This window comes from Coturnix japonica, chromosome 3, assembly GCF_054131305.1.
Source record: "Coturnix japonica strain WE chromosome 3, WE-NBRP24, whole genome shotgun sequence".
Taxonomy (NCBI): domain Eukaryota; kingdom Metazoa; phylum Chordata; class Aves; order Galliformes; family Phasianidae; genus Coturnix; species Coturnix japonica.
Window position 1 is genome coordinate 4,562,445 of NC_140665.1, and position 18,110 is coordinate 4,580,554.

The window sequence follows — 18,110 nt, forward strand, 5'->3', positions numbered from 1 at the left end:
CTGCATTGGTTGACAGAGTTTGTCAGCCAAGACCACAGGTTTCCCCCCCCCCCCCCCCAGTTTCTTATTCTTTTTTAACTGTACTAGCCTATACCACGCACAGATTGTCTTTCAAATGAGGAATGTTGCAAGAACACTCCATAGTGCATACAACTGTTAAATTGGCACTGCTGTCACTAAGCCTATGTCAGCACTTCCAATCTAAGCTGCTATTTTCAGGAGTTTAAAATTCAGTTACATGAGCCGTTATGTACTGGCAACTTTGCGCACGTGGGCCTTCAGGGAAGAGGGTTATTCTGAACTAGGGAAGCGTGTGCTGGCATTATGGGTTGTTTTTTGTGCATGCATGTGTGTGTGCATGTATCCACACTTTAGCATGTTTGGAAAGTGCGGTGCAAATTTCAGACCTATATCCGCTGAGCTTTGTTAAACTATTTGAAAAGCAGAGGTCTACTCACGACAGCTACTTTGCTCCCTTCTTTCCTTAGACGTCAGAGCCAGCCTTTTCTCATAATAAAATGTCTCTCTCAGCTCTGCTGCATTTTAAGAAGAAAAGTGAATTGTTTGTGAAGTTGGTTAATTCTGGGAGTCACTCTGTGGAACTCTGAGCAGCTTAAAGAGAGCAGATCTGGGGAAACGTTTTAAAAGAAAAGCATCTGCAGCATGTGTGCATATAGTGAGCAAAACTACAGACACCAAGAGCAGCTGAGCCCACTTACACTAACAGCATCTATAACCTGCATCCTACATTATAGCTGTCGCTTGGGTGCCGATAGTTGAAGTGTGACCCTGCTATTGCTTATTCTTTAGCATTCACATGGCAAGGTCTCCCCAGTAAGGCTCTGCCTGGACCACAGCTCAGCCAGCACCTCAACCTCAAGCAAGCATTCTCAGTGCAACTGTTTGCATGCTTAACAGAGGACACATCCTCAAGTGGCTCCTATTTTACACCACCAGCCAAAGAGCATCTCCTATGTCTTTGTTTCAGAGGAAAGGATCCCTGTGATCTATCAAATCACCAAGACACATTTTTTAAGACAAGAACATGACAAACTGGGACTCTATCAGTCATGGTGCTGAAGTCTCAATTTTCCTTCCCACAAACGTGTGAATTAGGAATGGTGATGGCCTTAATTTGATTCCTCTGGCTTTTCTCAAGCAGTGACAGCATCCTAATGCCTTTTTTTATTTTAATTTAAAGGGTGTCTGGATCCATTCAGGGCTTGAGTTAAGGAGAGGAAATGCTTTGTTCACGTATTTAGATGAAGAAATGAGTTTAAGAAACCCAGGAAAAAAGATGTGAATGGAAGGAATTATGATTTGCAGACCTTTGATGTCCCGACTGCATTGCTGGGGAGGAAGACAGTCAGATTTCTGCTTGGCTAAAAGCAAAAGAAAGAAAAAGAGAAAGAAAGATAGAGGCAAAGTTGCAGAGGTCCCAGATGGATCTCATGGAAGGCTTGCACCTACATCCCTTGCACACTTGACTCCCACTGATCCTGGCCAATCTCATGTTGTCCCAGGGAAGCAGATGTAAGAAGGCAGCTGAAGCTTGCCCACAATTTGGGACAAAATTAGCTGCGATGCAAACCCTTGGCACAGGCTCTTCTTCACGTGAGTCCTTTTTCAGGCACTTTCCCAAGCCAGGATCATCCCCAATCCTAGTTCCTTTCCTGAGAGCCCTCTTGGCTGAACAGGGCTCTACCTTAATGAAGAACTTACTGCTTTGGGGTCTGCCCTTACTCCCCCACCATACAAAATCCTGTATCAGGTTGAACAACACCGTCTGATGAACGCCAGCTTCTTCTAAGAGCAAAGCACAGCTCTTAAGAGTTTTCAGTGCTTTTCTTTTTTTCCCTTTACCCATCTGTAAACAGCATAAATTAGTAATCAAAAAGATACAGCCCTCTAAATCTTTTATGATGGTGTGAGTGAGAGTAAAACTTGCAGACCAAAGGCTCTAATACACATAGTTGTAAAGGTCTTTGTTTAAGGAGAAGAGCGAAAAGGCTGGAGGCTCATCCCTCCCCTCACCTGCTCTTTGTGAGTTAATTACAACCTGAATGAGCCGCCTGTCTCAGGGTCTTTCTTCAGGGCACTTTCTCTCACAATCTACAGATCTACATCAATTATCTCAGCAATCTCTTTTATTACTTAGTTTTAAAATACCCACTTGCGACAAAGCTTTGCTGCAGCCCCACATAACTTGCTGTGCTGCTGGAACACAGCTTTACCTCGTGATTTTTCTTTTCTTTTTGCTCATCTCTCAGTCAGCATATACACATACATGCGTGCAAGCATGGTATCTGCTACATTATCAAGCAGATCTGTACATGGCCAGGATCCATGCTCTAGCACCTTGGATCACGTCTAGGATAAACAATTTGGTTTCACAAAGTGGAGGGAGTCCATTCTGTACTTTAGGAACCCACTGTGTTGCCATCATGCACCTCTGCAAAGGAGTCTGCAGCTCCCAATGAGGTTCAAAGTCCTCCAAAGTGGTTTGCATTAAGAAGGTTTATTCTGCTTCAAAACCATGCCCCCACCCCTGGTAGCAGCCTCCTGCAGCTCTCAGTGATGGAAACATAAGGATCAGACAAGCATAACCTTCTTCTGGTACCCTGTCCTGCTTCCTAAAAAATCAATGGCTCCAGAAATTTCTGAACTGGAGCTTCCACACAGTTCAGTAATAACCACCAATGGAGCTCAGCTAATAAAGTTGACTAATCCCATTATTTTGTTTTGAATCAGATTCATTCTTCTGGTCTCCTCAGCATCCTGCGTCAATGAGTAGCACAATTTCATTATGTACTGTGTGAAAAAGTACTCCCTTTAAAAAAGAAAGAAATATCTCCCTGCTTTGGTCATTTCTGGCTGCCCTCTCAGTTTTGTATTTGTTAATTTCCAGGCTGAATGAACCATGCAACTTGATGGGACCAGGAAAGCTCACACTCATCAGTCAAATAGAAAATAACACAACAGCACAGGCTCTGTGGAAAGAGGAAAATGAAACAGAGAAGTGGAAAGCAAGACAGCTGTCACTAAAACAAAAATAGCCTCATTTGCACAGACGTTTGAATCACTGTGCACAGAGCTGAAGAGGTACTTCCCTGGCTTAAAAGAAGTCAGGTTACTTTTATATTGGCATGAGGTCCACAAGCACACATACTTGCTTTGTGCTGAAATAAGGGGAAGCAGCGATGCAAGGTATGGGCCTCAAGTCAGGTAGCAGTGTTAACAGCACTAGGCAGAGTCATGCTCTCATCTATGCTTGTGCAGAGCAAGGGAGCATCTTCCATGCAAAGCACACACGTCTGCTGCAGAGCCGTGATGCTCTGCCCAAGAGCCTGCACTGATATCTGACAGGGCAGAGCTTCCCTGAGCGGTGGTGGGTTTACATTTTTGAGACCTTTACTTCATCCTTAATAATACTCAGGAAGACATTTTAACTTTAGAAATAGAGTATTATTCTAATTGGACAAAAAAAAAAAGTTGAGGGTAGGGTGATGAAAAGTTCAATATTTTAATGGAAAGTGGATAATGGAAGAATTGGAATTCTCCTGTCCATAAACTGAGTAAGGATGTATTAAAAACTATTATTTTTTCCTTTTCTTTTTCCCCTAATACATAATTTGCTACCACCGCATTTATGCTATGGCTTTGCTCAAGTTCAGCGTGATTTTTCAGAAAGCCAGACTTCAGTCACTTTCCAAGTAAAAAGAAACAGTATTGGCTGCAAAGGTGTCAATATTTCATCAGGTCTTTGTTCAGCACTGGTTTTAGCTTTTCTTAATGGTGCACTTTACCAGGCAGCTTTTTCATACATCATTAAACAGCAGCTATAGCACTTGTGCCCTGTTTCTGATTTACCGTAGATAGTAATGTTTAAGATCACATTAAACACCACACATGCTCTCAGCTATTTGAGCAACATCACAGTAATGAACAGTCAATAGTCTTACTAAATTAGTACCCTTTGGAGCTCTCGTTACTGAATCAAGTAAGTATCCTTGGTCCTCTGGTGAGGCAATTCTAATGTGAAATAATGAATTTAGTGTCTAATCAAAACTTAGGGGGTCCTTTTCCCTTCTGACTTTCAAGAGTAAATTATATCAATTATGTAGAATAGATCTAATAGTTCTAGCACCCAGGTCCTGCAAGATGCTGCTTAATGATCACCAGAAGTAATTCAAATGCCAAGGTCCAGCCACACACTATTAAAACCAGTGAGGGAGGCAATGGGAGAAGAGCTGCTCTGATGTTAGGATCACTCAAAGAGAAGAAAACAGAGTATGAGTTCTCTTTCCAGTTCTGACAGAGATTCCTGACCAAGTGCCATGAAAACCGCTTGTATTTCTGCCTCTTCTCTGCAGAGGGGGAATGCCACCCCTTCTTAACCCTAAGATGCTTTGTACAGCATTTGTTTAGAGCACGGGAAAAGTTTTTTACAGTAAGGTCCAGCATTGCGAAGCCTTCACCTCAGCTGATGCCTAAAGATGCTGCTGAGATTGATCCTAATATTTCTCTTAACTATGTAGAAATAGTAGTTAAGATAAGGTATGGCTGACTAGTAAATAACTTGCAGACACTGGCCAAGATTTTCAAAATACAGGAGCCTGGTACCTCCCTGCCTGAATCTAAACACAGTGCACCATTTTCATTGCTGCTGTTCCACCAGGAACACCAGTTCCAAGTACCTCAGAATGCATTCAGATGCCTAACTTCACATTCCTATTGTATTTTTTAAATGCCAATCCCTATATAAGTGTGGAGCGTTAAGCATTTTCACTGATCTCCATAGAAACAATACAGGTCTTCAAGAGAACAAACTGTACCACATAATCTAGGAAGCAGATGCTTCAGGAAAGCTGTACTATTGGCCTATGGGACAACAGAAAGAGAGGTAATAGAATTTATGCCAAATTTAGAGGAAATTGTATTTGCTCTTCCTTGTCATCCATTTGCAAAGTGTATCACCTACTAATAACATCATTAGTGTTCTGAAGCACTCTATGATTCCTTGCAAAGAAAACACGGTGTTTCTGTAATGCAAATACGCGTTTCAGAAGAACAGCGCCATGTTGCTCCATAAAAGCTACATGTATTCTTCAAGTCTACCCAGCAGCTTGCAGTGGGTTTGTTCCACATACACATATGTAAAAGCAGCCAAACCAATCATGGTTCAGAGTTGCTGTCTCCCTTCTGATAGTTCAAGATACAGCAAAACACAGCAAAGAAATACAGTCAAATTCTTTAAGAAAAGGGACAGAACCACACTGCAGTGCAGGTGAAATTGCTTTTTTGCAGTGACTCCTGCTCACATTGCAGCTTAGTAAGTAGCTGGCACTGATACTTCAGAAAACACCCTTTAACACTCCTATTTCCAGAAGCAGTGTGGAGAGGAATGGCAGTAGACAACTGGCTGGACATGGACAACAGGATGGCCATGAGTGAGAAGTGTGCCCTGCTGGACAAGAAAGCTAATGGTACCCTGGGATGCATTACAAAGAGTGTGGCCAGCAGATCAAGGGAGGTGATCTGATCCTTCCCTGCTACTCTGCCCCAGAGAAGCCACATTTAGAATACTATGCTTAGTTCTGGGCTCCCCAGTTCAAAACAGATAGGGATCTCCTAAAAGGAATCCAGCAGAGGTCCATAAAGATGTTGAAGGGCCTAAATCATCTCCTATATGAGGAAAGGCTGAGAGACCTGGGGCTGTTCAGCCTGGGGAAATGAAGACTGAGGGGGAATCTGATTAATGTTTGTAAGTATCTAAAGGGACGTGGGAGGAAAATAGATGAAGACAGGCTCTTTATAGTAGTGCCCAGTGACCGGACAAAATGGAACACAGGAATTTCCATACTAATATACAGAAGAATTTCTCTGCAGTAAGGATGACAGAACACTGGAAGAGGATGCCCAGAGAGGTGGTGATGTTTCCTTATGTGAAGGCATTCAGGACCCATCTGAATGCCTGTGTGACATATTGCAGGCAACCTGCTATAACAGGGAGGTTGGACTCAATGATCCCTTGAGGTCCCTTCCAACCCCTGCGATCCTGTGATTAGAAGACGCTCCGTACCCTGAGTGCAGCACAAGTTACAGGGTGGCTGCACCACTGCTCATCATATGGCACAGCTGTGCCCAGAGCCACACAGCTGCAACCAGCCATGTGCTGCAACAGGCTTTCACCCAAAGTGCTTTGAAGTAAAGAGAAATATTATTGATCACAGCAGGCTTTGGATGAAGCCAGTGCAGTGGAAACAGAACTGATACTTATCAGAAGCAAAAAGGCTGTTTTTTCTTCCCTGCTTTTGATTGATTTTTGTCATTTACTTGTGACTTCTTACTGCTTTCCCCCATGCAAGTCCTAGCTAGAGAGTCTCAGTGATAGCTATTGATTAGGAGTTGTGTTTGAATGGAGTTACTTTCATGTTTTCAATGGGACCTTGCCTTGGTTGGGCAGAACAGTGATTCCAACCCCCTTCTCGTGCCCAAATCCTGCAAAGACATGTACATTGAACAGTACAGGCAGTTGTTTGTCAGCTTGGGATTCAATAGGCATGCAAAATATCTGTACAAGTCTTCGCACGTTTGGGACCTGGAGTACTCACAGTTCTATTAATAGCAATAATTAGCACAGACTAATCCATGAAGAGAAATCAAGCCAGGGCTTTGATTCAATTTCCTTTAATTGTAAAAAACAAACAAACAAATCCCTAACAACACACTTCATTACCTGAAGGTCTCATTCCTTTTCAAGGGTCTCCTGGAACCACTTCAGCTGCTTCTACCATGCAGAGCATCAACTGTGAATCCCTGTGGCTTATGCAAGTGCACACGTGGCTGCAGAAAATATAAGAGGTTTCCTAACCTTTGTTGGTCGGAAGGTTCCTGTTTCCTTCATCCCAACACATAAATCCATATTTGCTTTTCATTTGACAAGCCTGTGAAGGGCTTGTATATCCTTCTAGGACTATCCAAAGATCTACACATCTCTTGTCTTGCTTAGCAATCCCAACTGTACACAACTGTTAAAGTTTCAGATCCATCAAGCTGTCATTCCTGCTATCCGCATAGAGAGAGGTTTTGGCTTGAGTTGGAAGTTTACGAGCAAGATTAAATCAGTGCTAACATCGGGTTCACATTTAATTCTTTAGAACAGCCATGTTCTTAAAAGATTTTGACCTCAATACGACAAGAACTCTGGGAGATGAGCTTTCCTCGTGAGGTTTCTGAGATCTGTAATGGTGGAAATCTCCTAAGGCACATCCTGACATTTTATGTCATATTACAAACACAAGACAGAGCTCTGAGGGTTCTGGCTGTGTCACTGAAAGCTGTAGGAAGTTATGTTTACAAACCTAAAACATCTACCCCACAAAATGCAGGAAAGCACTGAATTTTGGGGCCCCAACCCATTCCAAGGCACCAACGCTTTCCTGGAGAGCATGATGTGTTAGCAGGCTACAGCACTTTTTTCTTTATCAGCTATGAAAGACTGTGTCAGATTTAATATACCTTTTTAGTATTGCTTATATAATGTTGTTCAAAATCTTATTAAAAAGCAAAATCTGAAAAGAAAAAAAAAAAGTACTTCTGAGCCAAGTTCATCCAAAGTATGAGAGAGACATCTGGGAGGATACTGCAAATACTTTATAGCAACATTCATTCATTTCAGTTTTAAAGGCATCGGATTCAATTATGTTTTCACCTTTTCTGTGTTTTCTTCCCATCCGTGTTCTAGTGAACACATTTGCTGGCAAGAATGTTTTCAGAGTGACCGAGCCCATAGGAAGCACAGAACTGTTAGGAAGTGTTTGCAGTACATTTGATGTGAATATTCAGACTAGGAGCTTGCTCATGGCCACAGAGCAGAGATGCCTCATTGACAGCCAAAACCAAACAGCAGACCTTGAGCATGCAGCATGAACAGGGCACAAGGAGCTGATCCATCACTGCTGAGGGGGCAACTTCTGCCTACCCCAGTAACACAAACAGTGAAATCACTGCTGCCATCAGTGTGACAAGGAATGTGGAATGTGCTTTCAAGAGCACAGAATGAAGTGGCAGGATGACTCAAGTCTATGCCCAATTATTTAGCAAAAGCCAGTCTGAGGCATGTGTGAGCCTGAGCCTCCTTGTAGTGCTTGCGCTGCATGCTGACAGCACTGAAAATCTGCACTGAGCAACCAAGGAGAGCAGGCTGTGCCAGCAGGCACCGCTCCCATGCAGCTCTACTGCAGAACATGGCATGCTTGCCCAGATTCTGGCTAGCCCAGGGGATCCCTATGCTGAGGTGTGTCGGGTTAAACCACAACAAACTAGCAAACACCTCAGAGTAGGAGCTGTGACGCATGCAGCTGAGCAAGTCACCCTGCTAACTTTATGGCCACATCTGTAACCTTTCAGGGCACTGCAGTTTCTTGCCAGATTGCGAGGATAGAGGAAATAATGCACTGCACATGCTCGGGTCACAACAGCTGAATGTACATTCTTACAGGATTTCAGTACAAAGGGCCAGATTGTCCAGCTGGTGTGTATCAGCCTAACTCTGTAATGAGGTTCTCTAGTTTTCTATCTGTCCTGCTAATGCTTACAAATAAAGCTCTGAATAAATTCCTCAGCTCAGACTATTTACTCTCCTGATAAGAATGGGATGTATGGGATGTATGGGGTTGAATTATCCAAAGGAAAAGAAGATTTAAATGTGTTGTTGCTCAGCGATATACCCCTCTATCTCACAGTTACCTTGAAAGGCATTTTTGGGCACTGCAGTTCAAAGCACTGTTTTCACTTCTCGTGGTCAGGGCTACACAATCTGCTTAGTTGGGGTTATCATAAAATCCTAAGAAAATGTCTAGGAAGAGGTTGGTCTGGTGGGATCCAGTCACTTCCCAGCACAGAAAGCATCAGCCACAGAAGTCAGTACAGGGAGGATTCCTGGAAATTGTCTGCTGAATAAAGAGAGAAATGTCTCCATTCCCTTGTGCAAGGAATTGACTAACTTGGAGGGATGAGCAAAAGAGAAGACACAGGTATTACAACAGCTACGTGCTATTTTAAGAATCTTTTACCTGGAGAGCATCTACCACTACAACATCCATCACATCCAGGCTTTCAAAGCACCTAAGCTAGGCTCCCATTCTGATGAGCCCATTGGACAAGCCTTCCTCTCTTCCTCTTGGAATATACAGACCCCCTCTTGCCCCAAAAGATGGATAAAAGCTGGCTAACAGCCCGGAAAATATAGCATCAGCTTAGTTAGCTCTGTATCTCTTCCATCAGCTGGACAGATCAAACAGATATTGCCGGACAACTGATTTCTGTTAGCAAAGATGGTTTAATGCAGGTTTGCATCTCTCCTCCTTTATCCTTAGATAAATGGCATGACAGAAGGGAAAATTGCTTCCTGTCCTCCAAGAAAACCTAATGGGAGGAAAAAAATCGAATATGTTCATATCATTGCCAATAGCTGTATTAACTTCAGTTGCAGCAATATGTTCTGGATGAAAGAGACAAGAGATAAAAGTAAGCAGAGATATTACCCCTCCACCTCGTGCCAGATGGATAGATGCTTTTCTCAACACGTTCTGCTGAAAGCAACAGGCATGTCTGCAGCTCACTACAACAACCTCAGTGAAGAATATGCATCTGGTTCACCTTGCTACGTCTGAGTGCCTGCAACATAGGCATTAACCTCTGAGCTGCACCAAGACACTCACTTGGTATGCACTGTCCGAAAGCAGACAACTGTTTCAGGTTGAATTGACCCTAGGAGTTCCTTTTTCTCTTCCTTGCCTATAAAGGAAGTCTAGACACAACACCCCTGTTGCAAAACTTTCCAAAAAACATGCCCAAAGCTATGTGAGATTGATCCTATTACAGGTTTTATTTAGGCATGGAGTTAATACTCAAAGCTGAGCCTGCAAATTGTGAATGCTGTCATTTGCCACAGTCGCATCAAAAGACAGAATGCCAAAGGAGGATTTCTCATTCATAAAATAGAAGTCTAAAAGAAAGCATTCCCAGTCACTCTCTACCAGTCACACTTCTGTTCCCTCTTATTTACAGCTGGGCCAGAAATAACATATATATATATATAGAGAGAGAGAGAGATTTATTTTATGATACCTAATTAACCTTTCTTACGGTATCATTGCTTTTGGTGATGTCAACCAGTAAATGAATGTGGCTCCTAATACTGTGTTGTTTCATGGCAGACCCAGAGGTGGCAAGGGAACACAAACAGAGATAAGAAAAGTTCGACACCATAACTGTGACCATATTCTCAGACATGAGTTTTCAGGTTCCTGGGTGAATTGGGTTAATATGCCACATCACTAATTTGCAAGCATGAAAAAAGAGTGCAAAGCAGTAGCAACTCAAGCTGCTTGATTATCATTTTAACTCTAAATGTTCCTACCTCTCATTTCTCAGTCCTCTTTCTTTATATCTCCCTGGCACCCAATTTCATTGTTTTGTTCTTAGAATAAAAACAACTGCCCAGTTTCACCCCAGTTTCATCTGCTTGGACAAGGACTGCTAAAAGCAACAGGCCAGATTCACCTTGGCATTGCTCTATTCCTATGCTGCCATAATAGCGCTTTAATCAACAAGCAGAACTGGCATAAAGCACTGATGCATCAGGCCCATCACATAGAGTACACCCACTTAATCAGGTAATCAACTTAATCAGGACACTTCCCAAGGAACCAAATTAAGCCTAATGACACCAAGTGGCAAGGACTGCTGCTTAATTGGGATAGTAATTCTGCTTATGGTAATTGGGATGCCTGCAGGTGATTAAATGGTACTGAGCTAAGAAGAGACAGTCTCTGTGATGCTCAGAGACTGGCAGTGATCTGTCTCTCTTCAAAGGCTCTGTCAGCAGTGGATCAGCAAAACATAACTTTTACCATCCCCTCATTTGGGCACTGTTTGAACAGAAAACTTTAAGATGGAAAAGAGAACACTGAAATAAAAGAGATTAAAAAAAACCTTGAGGAACTTTTCTGGTTTGTCCAAACCCAAAACTAGAGCTGGATCAAAATGTACGAAAACAGAAAACAAAACCAAGCCATACTGGGAGATCTTTGTAGTTCATTAAATGCCACAGTGCATGCAGCTGTGGGAGAGATATTGCACAGCAGAGCAAGAGTTAAGTGAAATGGTGGCACTCACACTGCAGGGGAAGGGAGGGCTCCATGCAGAATGAGAGATCTGAGTGTAAGGAGAACAGGGGAGCTCAGAGAGCTGCTTCAAAATATTAGGGGGAAAAATGGCTGAAAAATACAGTTTAAAAATATTTTGAAGAAAAACATCGTCTTTAACAACTCTAATTGCTATCCAGGGTAGGCAATAGGTGTTTTATTGTTAAACCCGTCCTTCAATTGAAATAGTTGAATTGGTCATCATAAAGCTCTTTTGAACTAGGTTGCTGATACATGTGTTACCTGGTTATCGTGGCTACTCTCACGGCTGCACCCACTGAATGAAATCCTCGTGCCGCGTTCATCATATTCAGCCATTTCCTCTTTGTTACAGCTTCCTGGTGTCCCTCATGCGCAGCACTCCACTTTTCTTCCAGAAAGACAGATTTGCATCCTGCTACTGGTCTGTGGCATTTTTTCTCTGGGTTTCGCTATGTCTTTCTTTCATCGCATACTTCATGACTCAGTGTGCTCAACATACATCTGTGTGTTTTGGGTAGGCTGTTCTCTACATGACACTTAGTACCGAGCATTATAAAGGATAACTCAGTCTTACCTCTGTAAGCATTTAATCTATTTGTTCCTGATTTATTGCCTTGTCATGTTATTAGCTTCATTAAAGCAACTAAGTGAGTAAGTGTGTGTTCAGTGTGAGAACAGAGGGGAAATTCAGACTCCCGTTCGCCTTTATCCAGCTGCAGAGATTCCTGCAAGAGGGCTGGCAAAGGAAGAGGCAGGAGAATAAAGCCCTAGTGGGGGAATTCTTAAGTCTCTAAACACCTCCAAATGGACGGATCTCTGCCCATTTATGTTTCTCAGACTCTGCATGAACATCCCCAGAGGACCGCCAGCAGGGAACAGCCTCCAAAGATGCGGTATTTTTGTTTCCTGCTTCCTACTGCACGCTCCAGCAGGAATTTCCCCTTCATTCCCCACCAGTTCCACAAAGCTGCAGGAAGCAGCCACGCAGTTGCAAAGGTAATTGCTCTCAAGCAATATCTTCCAACATGGTCAGGGAGGCCAGGAGAGCGCTGTTGCAGTTGTGTTTGCTGGGAGATGCCAATTGCCACGTGAACTCACCAACTTGGTGCTCACTCTCTCCCCCCATCTCTCCACTTCTGCCTGTTTAGCATCACAGACGATTAATCCAAAGTTGCACAGCAGTTGCTGGTGAGCCCAGCAAGATGACCCCCCGTCCCCCATTACTGCTCAAAAAACACAATAAATAAATTCTAATAAATATATCTTCAAATCAAAACCATTTTGAGTTGCTTAACTGAGTGCATATCTAGTCCTTTGTACACATATTTGTACTAAGTGTTGCCTGTAATTTTAAAGATGCTTGCCTCGGGGAGGTTTCGTTTTTCCATTGAAGTCCCCTTGATTTACTGTACGCAATATGTTACAGCTTCCTTATTTGCTCCTTTGGGACAGTTACTGACAGTAAATCTCTATTAAAATATTCTTCCATATGGTTGCATGAAAATTTTATTGCAGTGAGCCTGAGGCTGAAGGTCACAGCTGAGTAGCTGCAGTTAAGTACTGCAGTCTATGGACTCTGAGGTACATCTGTTCTGGGAGCTGGAGCAAAATTAGAATTTTACTGTCAATAGCAGTTCTCCAAAACTAGTTCCATTTGTTTACTGTTGCAGGCCCATAGCAAGGCACTACCCTCCATATATGTGTTACAGGCCATTGCGGCTACATGATTTAAGTCTTTAGCTCCAGTCCAAAACTTACAGAATCTGGAGGTTGCTGGAGAGTCCCTAATGTATATTTCATTTATGATACATGAAAATTTAATTTTTTTCTCACATGATTCGACTCTATTGCTTGCTTACACCATTTTTGGCATTGGCTTCCCCGTTCATGGAAAGCTTTCCTCAGCAGTGCATCACACAAACTTTATAAATGATACAGAAGTATTATGTTTTCATCAGCGACTCACAAGCAAGCAGTCAGCTCCAGGAACACCTTGCCCTTCCACACACAACGGGGTTGAGAAACCCCCTAATGCCAACCAGCCACACATTTTGGAGACCACTAATCCATTGGTCAGCAGGCCCAGCTCCTGTTGTAGAAATGCCCACGTTTTGTACAACTTGGAAGGCTGTTTGAAAACAATGTTCCATTGTGGAGGACCACAGAGGATCAGAGTGTTAGATTGCTCTAAACATTACATTTAGCAATTGCCGCCAGGGTCAGCCAAATGTTAATCTACTGCTTGTATTTGTTTGAAATAAAAAAGGAAACATCTAGGCATATTTCTAAGCCCATCTTGTTTAGCAATATGACATCTATCCGAATGGCTCGGAGCCAAACCAGGCCTTTCCAATATGCGGGGTAATTTGGAATTTCTAAAAGAGAAATCAAACCTAAAATGCATCTGTGATTTTAACCTACGTTAACAACGTTTTTTAAAAGGTTACAGCATCCAGCTTGATGGCGTTGTGGAAATCTGCCAGCTGAGAGATCTGAGAAGGTCAGCAGCAGTGAATTTTTGAGACACTAAAGCCTTTTAGAAAGACGCAGCGATTTGGAGAACAGTCAGCCCAGCTCCAGGCCCTCGGGGACATGGGCAAGGTGTCATAGAAGAGGACCTCAGAGCCAGCAGTACTCATGTTGACTATCTTGGATAGAGGTAAGTTTTTGAATGCAGCCACGAGACCAAAGAGTTGGCAGAGGAGGAGATGGGGAAAGTGTAATTTCTGTCTAGTCACAAACATTAGTCTGCTCTGAAACTTGGGCTACTGCATGCATGGCACCAGCATATATTCATAGCCTAACAGTGTATCTTGATGTGAGGATATCATGGAAGCCTGGAGGTGTTTTTCTAACAATGGCTATTTCTAGATCAAGACATGTGCAAGAATGTACATCCACTACAAGTACAGCCTGTGACACAATGCCTGTGTAGCATACATGGCAATCTCTGCACAGCCAGAATTTCAATTTCTAGCCATGCTATTAATGTGTTCGCTTAAAAACACATGAAATTTAACCAAGGATAGCAGCCTTCCACCTAAATCACTACACATCCCCACATGCAGAAGACACACACGGCACATGGTGAAGAAGTCTCCGTTCTTGTTGGTTGAGCTGTAAGGGACAAGGAGCAGTTTGGCTCAATGTGTGATCAAACAGCTGATAAAGACACCTTTGAATTTACCGATCAGCTCTCTGATAGCATGTGACAGGTCTTGTCATACTGACAACAACGAGCCTCGATCAAAAACAGGTGAAGGGTTTGAGCTGTGAAGGTGCTCCCAGTTACTGGTTCCTTCTACATTTTAAACAATATGGAAATCTGTCTTGCACTGAAGACACCTATCATGTTTCACAGGTGAGAGTTAATACTAATTAGATGTCGTGGTACTCACAAGCCTAATTAGTTCACTTGAATCTTGTTTTTCAAAGCAGGATGGACATAAACTTGCCATAATATTTTACCAAAATAGGCAAGTACTATAAAGAAGTAAGAGGAATCCCCCACCACTCTCTCCCACGCCCTGACAAGCTGATAAAAATGATATTAGGTGATTAAACGTAGATATAAAAAAGGAGGTAGACTTAATGATAAACTGTAATGAAGTCAAACAGCTGGCAGACTCCTTGGTGAATTTGCCACATGATGACTTGTACTAAGATCCAGGCAATGCCCCCAGCTCTCCGATCAGACAGCAGCCCCTGGTACACACGCTAAATACTGCCTCCCGTTCATTAATTGGCTTGATGGAAACTGGCTGTCTTGCTATAAGGACAAAAACCTCTACTTCATATGTGTGTATCTGGGGAGCAAAAAAAAATAAAGCGACCACCTCCAGTGCTCTAAAAAACCCACAGTAATGCAAAATTAATGATCCTGAATGAATTTCAGCTAATTTTCAGTTTGGGATTGGACTTGCAAACACCAGACTCATCCAGAAGAGGTAAAGGCTTTCATTCTTAATTTGAGAAAAATGTGTTGCAAGATCTGATTGTGAAACATAGGAACTGCTTTCAGAAAAGGTTCCCTCTTACTGAATTCCTGCATAAGGTGAGGAAAAAGAAGCTTCTAAATCTGCTTTTAAGGGAGGAGGAGAACTCAGAGCTCCTGTTATCACCATCTGATCTCTAACTAGCATACAAAATTCCATTTACATTTCTTGTTAATAACAACTACGAGTCCAAAGCCAGGGCCATCCTCACTCTGAGCACTGGTTATACTCCTGCCAGCTCCTCACATGCAGCGTGCACAAAGATCTCAACTGCAAAGCCCCCCAGATGTGCATCAAACAACCACTTGTCCTGTCCCTGGGACCACTCAAAGCAAAGCATGTCCTTAAACCTTTGGAGGGTCAGATGTGGCTGATGCCCATCCCTGCTGTGCTGTCTCCATTCACGCTCCATACAGGCTGCAGGGCTCTGTGCAAGCATCCACTCTGCAGAAAGCAACTAGAAGGCGACAGGATCCTTAATGGCTGTTTATTCATCTTTACAAAGCAGAAGCATGCTATCTTACAGCTATCTCCACATTAATGATGACAACTCCTCACAGACCAGAGGAGCTTTATTCTGAGTGCCAGCAAACTCAAACTAACAACTCTGAACCCTTGATTCCCTTCTCAAGTTCCCAGCATTGACATGAATAACATTTAAACACTCTCAGAAGACACATTTTTACCTCTCTCTAGATTCTTTTTCCTTTAAGACCAACCCTGCATTTCTCTTTCTTGGGACCTGCATCTGGGACAAGAGCTCAGCCTGCTGCCAGCTCGTGCAGCAGCACTGGACCCTGCCCAACAAGTGGGGCTTCCCCACAGATGAAACAGTTCTATTATTTGTCTCTGAATTGTGTGTTTTTTTTCCCCTAGAGCTAAACTCAGAATCTTCCCCTTCTACATTACATCACTTTCCCATCTGCTTGGCCCCTTGCCTAAATATTGTTTTGTTGTTTACAGTATTTATTTTTACAAGTGGCTTCCCCCCAAATTCTGCTTCAGACTCTCTCCTATGCTCATCACTTCTCTTCCTCTGCTTCCTCGGCCTGCCGCGGTGGCCTTTTCCTTTCTCACTCCTCACCTTCCTTCTCTACTCTGTCCCTTTTGCCCCCCAGCTCCCCAGGCCACCCTCTGTCTCTGATTCCTTTCTTTCTAAACCATGGACAAACCCTCTACAGGAATGTCCCCGTCTCCTTGTCCCCTTCCCAGCACCATTCTCATAAACAAAAATACACATGGTTGCAGAGGAGCTTTATACATGTGTTTTGAAGGCTTGATATCCATAAATAAAAGCAAGTTGGTGACTTCTTTATTTTCTCAGTATCTATTAAACACAGCATAAACTGCACTGGACATATTTAGACTGGAAATTAGAAGAAGGTTTATAACCACCAGAAGAAAGACAGCCTCTCAGTAGGAGTAGTGAGGGCAAGAAACCTAAATGGTTTCAAGATGCAAATAGATAAGTGTTTGAAAGGCATCATATGATGTGGTTGCCTTCAACAGCAGGGGACAGGACTTGATGACTTAGGAAGTTCCTTTCAGTCTTAATTCTTATCTTCTTGTGTGGGCTGAACGTCACCCACAAGCCTGTGCTCAAGCCCTGGGGATGGGGAGGTACGGAGAAGGCTGCCGCAGGCCTCAGCAGGCTGTGCTCACTCGTGTTACAGCCCAAGGGCAGAGGGTATGGGTAAAGGGCTCCCAAGTGTGTTTTAAAAGGGTGATGAAGAGCCAAGGCTGCTCACATGTCAATGTAACACGCTGCAATGCCTTCTCTGCTTTTCCTCCAGACAAAAGAGGACTGCGGCTAGGACGATTTTTTTCCAGTTTCTGAAAAGTGACATGCCTTCATCTGGGACAGGTTCTGCAGTACTCACAGAAACACAGAATTTTAGGGGTACAAAGGGACCTCTGGACATTACCCAGCAAACCTGCTGAGGGTGGGCTCTATCCCTTCATCCTGGTCATTGATGAAGATGTTTGAAGAAGTCCAGATCTGGCACTAACCCTTGGGAAGCACCACTAGTTACAGCCTCCAATCAGACTCTGTACCGCTGATCACAACCTTCTGAGCTCTGCCAGTCAATCAGTTCCTAATCCACTTGACTGTGAATTCATGTACCCCAATATTCCTAAGCCTATCTAGAAGAACATATAATGTCAAAAGCCTGTCTGAAATCAAGGTAGACAACACCCACTGCTCTCCCCCCATTTACCCAGCTGGTGATGACCTCATAGAAGGCTACCAGATTGGTCAAGCATGATTTCTCCTGGGTGAGCTCATGTAGAGGTATATTTGCTCTGTGTATAGGGTTTCAGATGAATTAACATGCTAAAGAACAAAGTAAAATTAAACTAAAAAGAAAAATTCAACATCATCCCCTGGCCCCTGTACAGAGGCGGCAGGATGCAGGATGTGGGCTCACGTGACAGCCCAGCATGACCTAACCACCACCTGCACCCAGGCCACCTTGAGGGGATGTCTCCCCTTACTGAGCTGTCCTGGCCAGCAGCCCCTGCTTTGAGCTCAAAATGTGATGACTTATACCTCTATTGGAAGGCAGATTTATCATTTTCAGTGAAAGAAAGACATTTTGCTTTGCAATGAAAGCCACCTATGAGCACTCACCCAGGCACTCACAGCAGCTCAGCTGAAGGGAGCTGACTTGTTAAGCTCATCTAAGTCACCTGTCCCAAACTGCTGCAAGCAGTAGCAGCTGGGGATGGCATGGTCAGCATCAGTGCTTGCAGGGTGACTTGACATCTGCAAATCTTCTAAGATCTACATAACACAGCCCACAAAGTCCCTTCATACCAGCTCTGACTGTCATTTATTATTTGCTCCTTTGCCTGCAGCTCCTTTTGAAGCTTTAAAAGCTTTTGGTTTTGATAGTAAAAGAATATTTGTGCCTTGCCT

At 43.3% G+C, this 18,110-nt stretch overlaps 1 protein-coding gene across 3 annotated transcripts in view; it reads right to left on the bottom strand.

The window, feature by feature from the left end:
• The window catches only part of LOC146761228 (uncharacterized), a 415,444-nt gene that overhangs the window by 303,878 nt on the left and 93,456 nt on the right, over positions 1–18,110 (bottom strand). Inside the window, exon 1 of one of the 3 annotated variants that reach the window (XM_085540934.1) lies at positions 11,457–11,723. The exons of 1 other annotated variant lie outside the window; for it this stretch is intronic. In XM_085540934.1, the coding sequence (XP_085397060.1) occupies positions 11,457–11,521 (65 nt within the window). In that variant the 5' untranslated portion in view covers positions 11,522–11,723. Of the gene's footprint in view, positions 1–11,456; positions 11,744–18,110 lie in introns of those variants that run through there. One more of the 3 variants, XM_085540936.1, reaches the window with a different exon arrangement.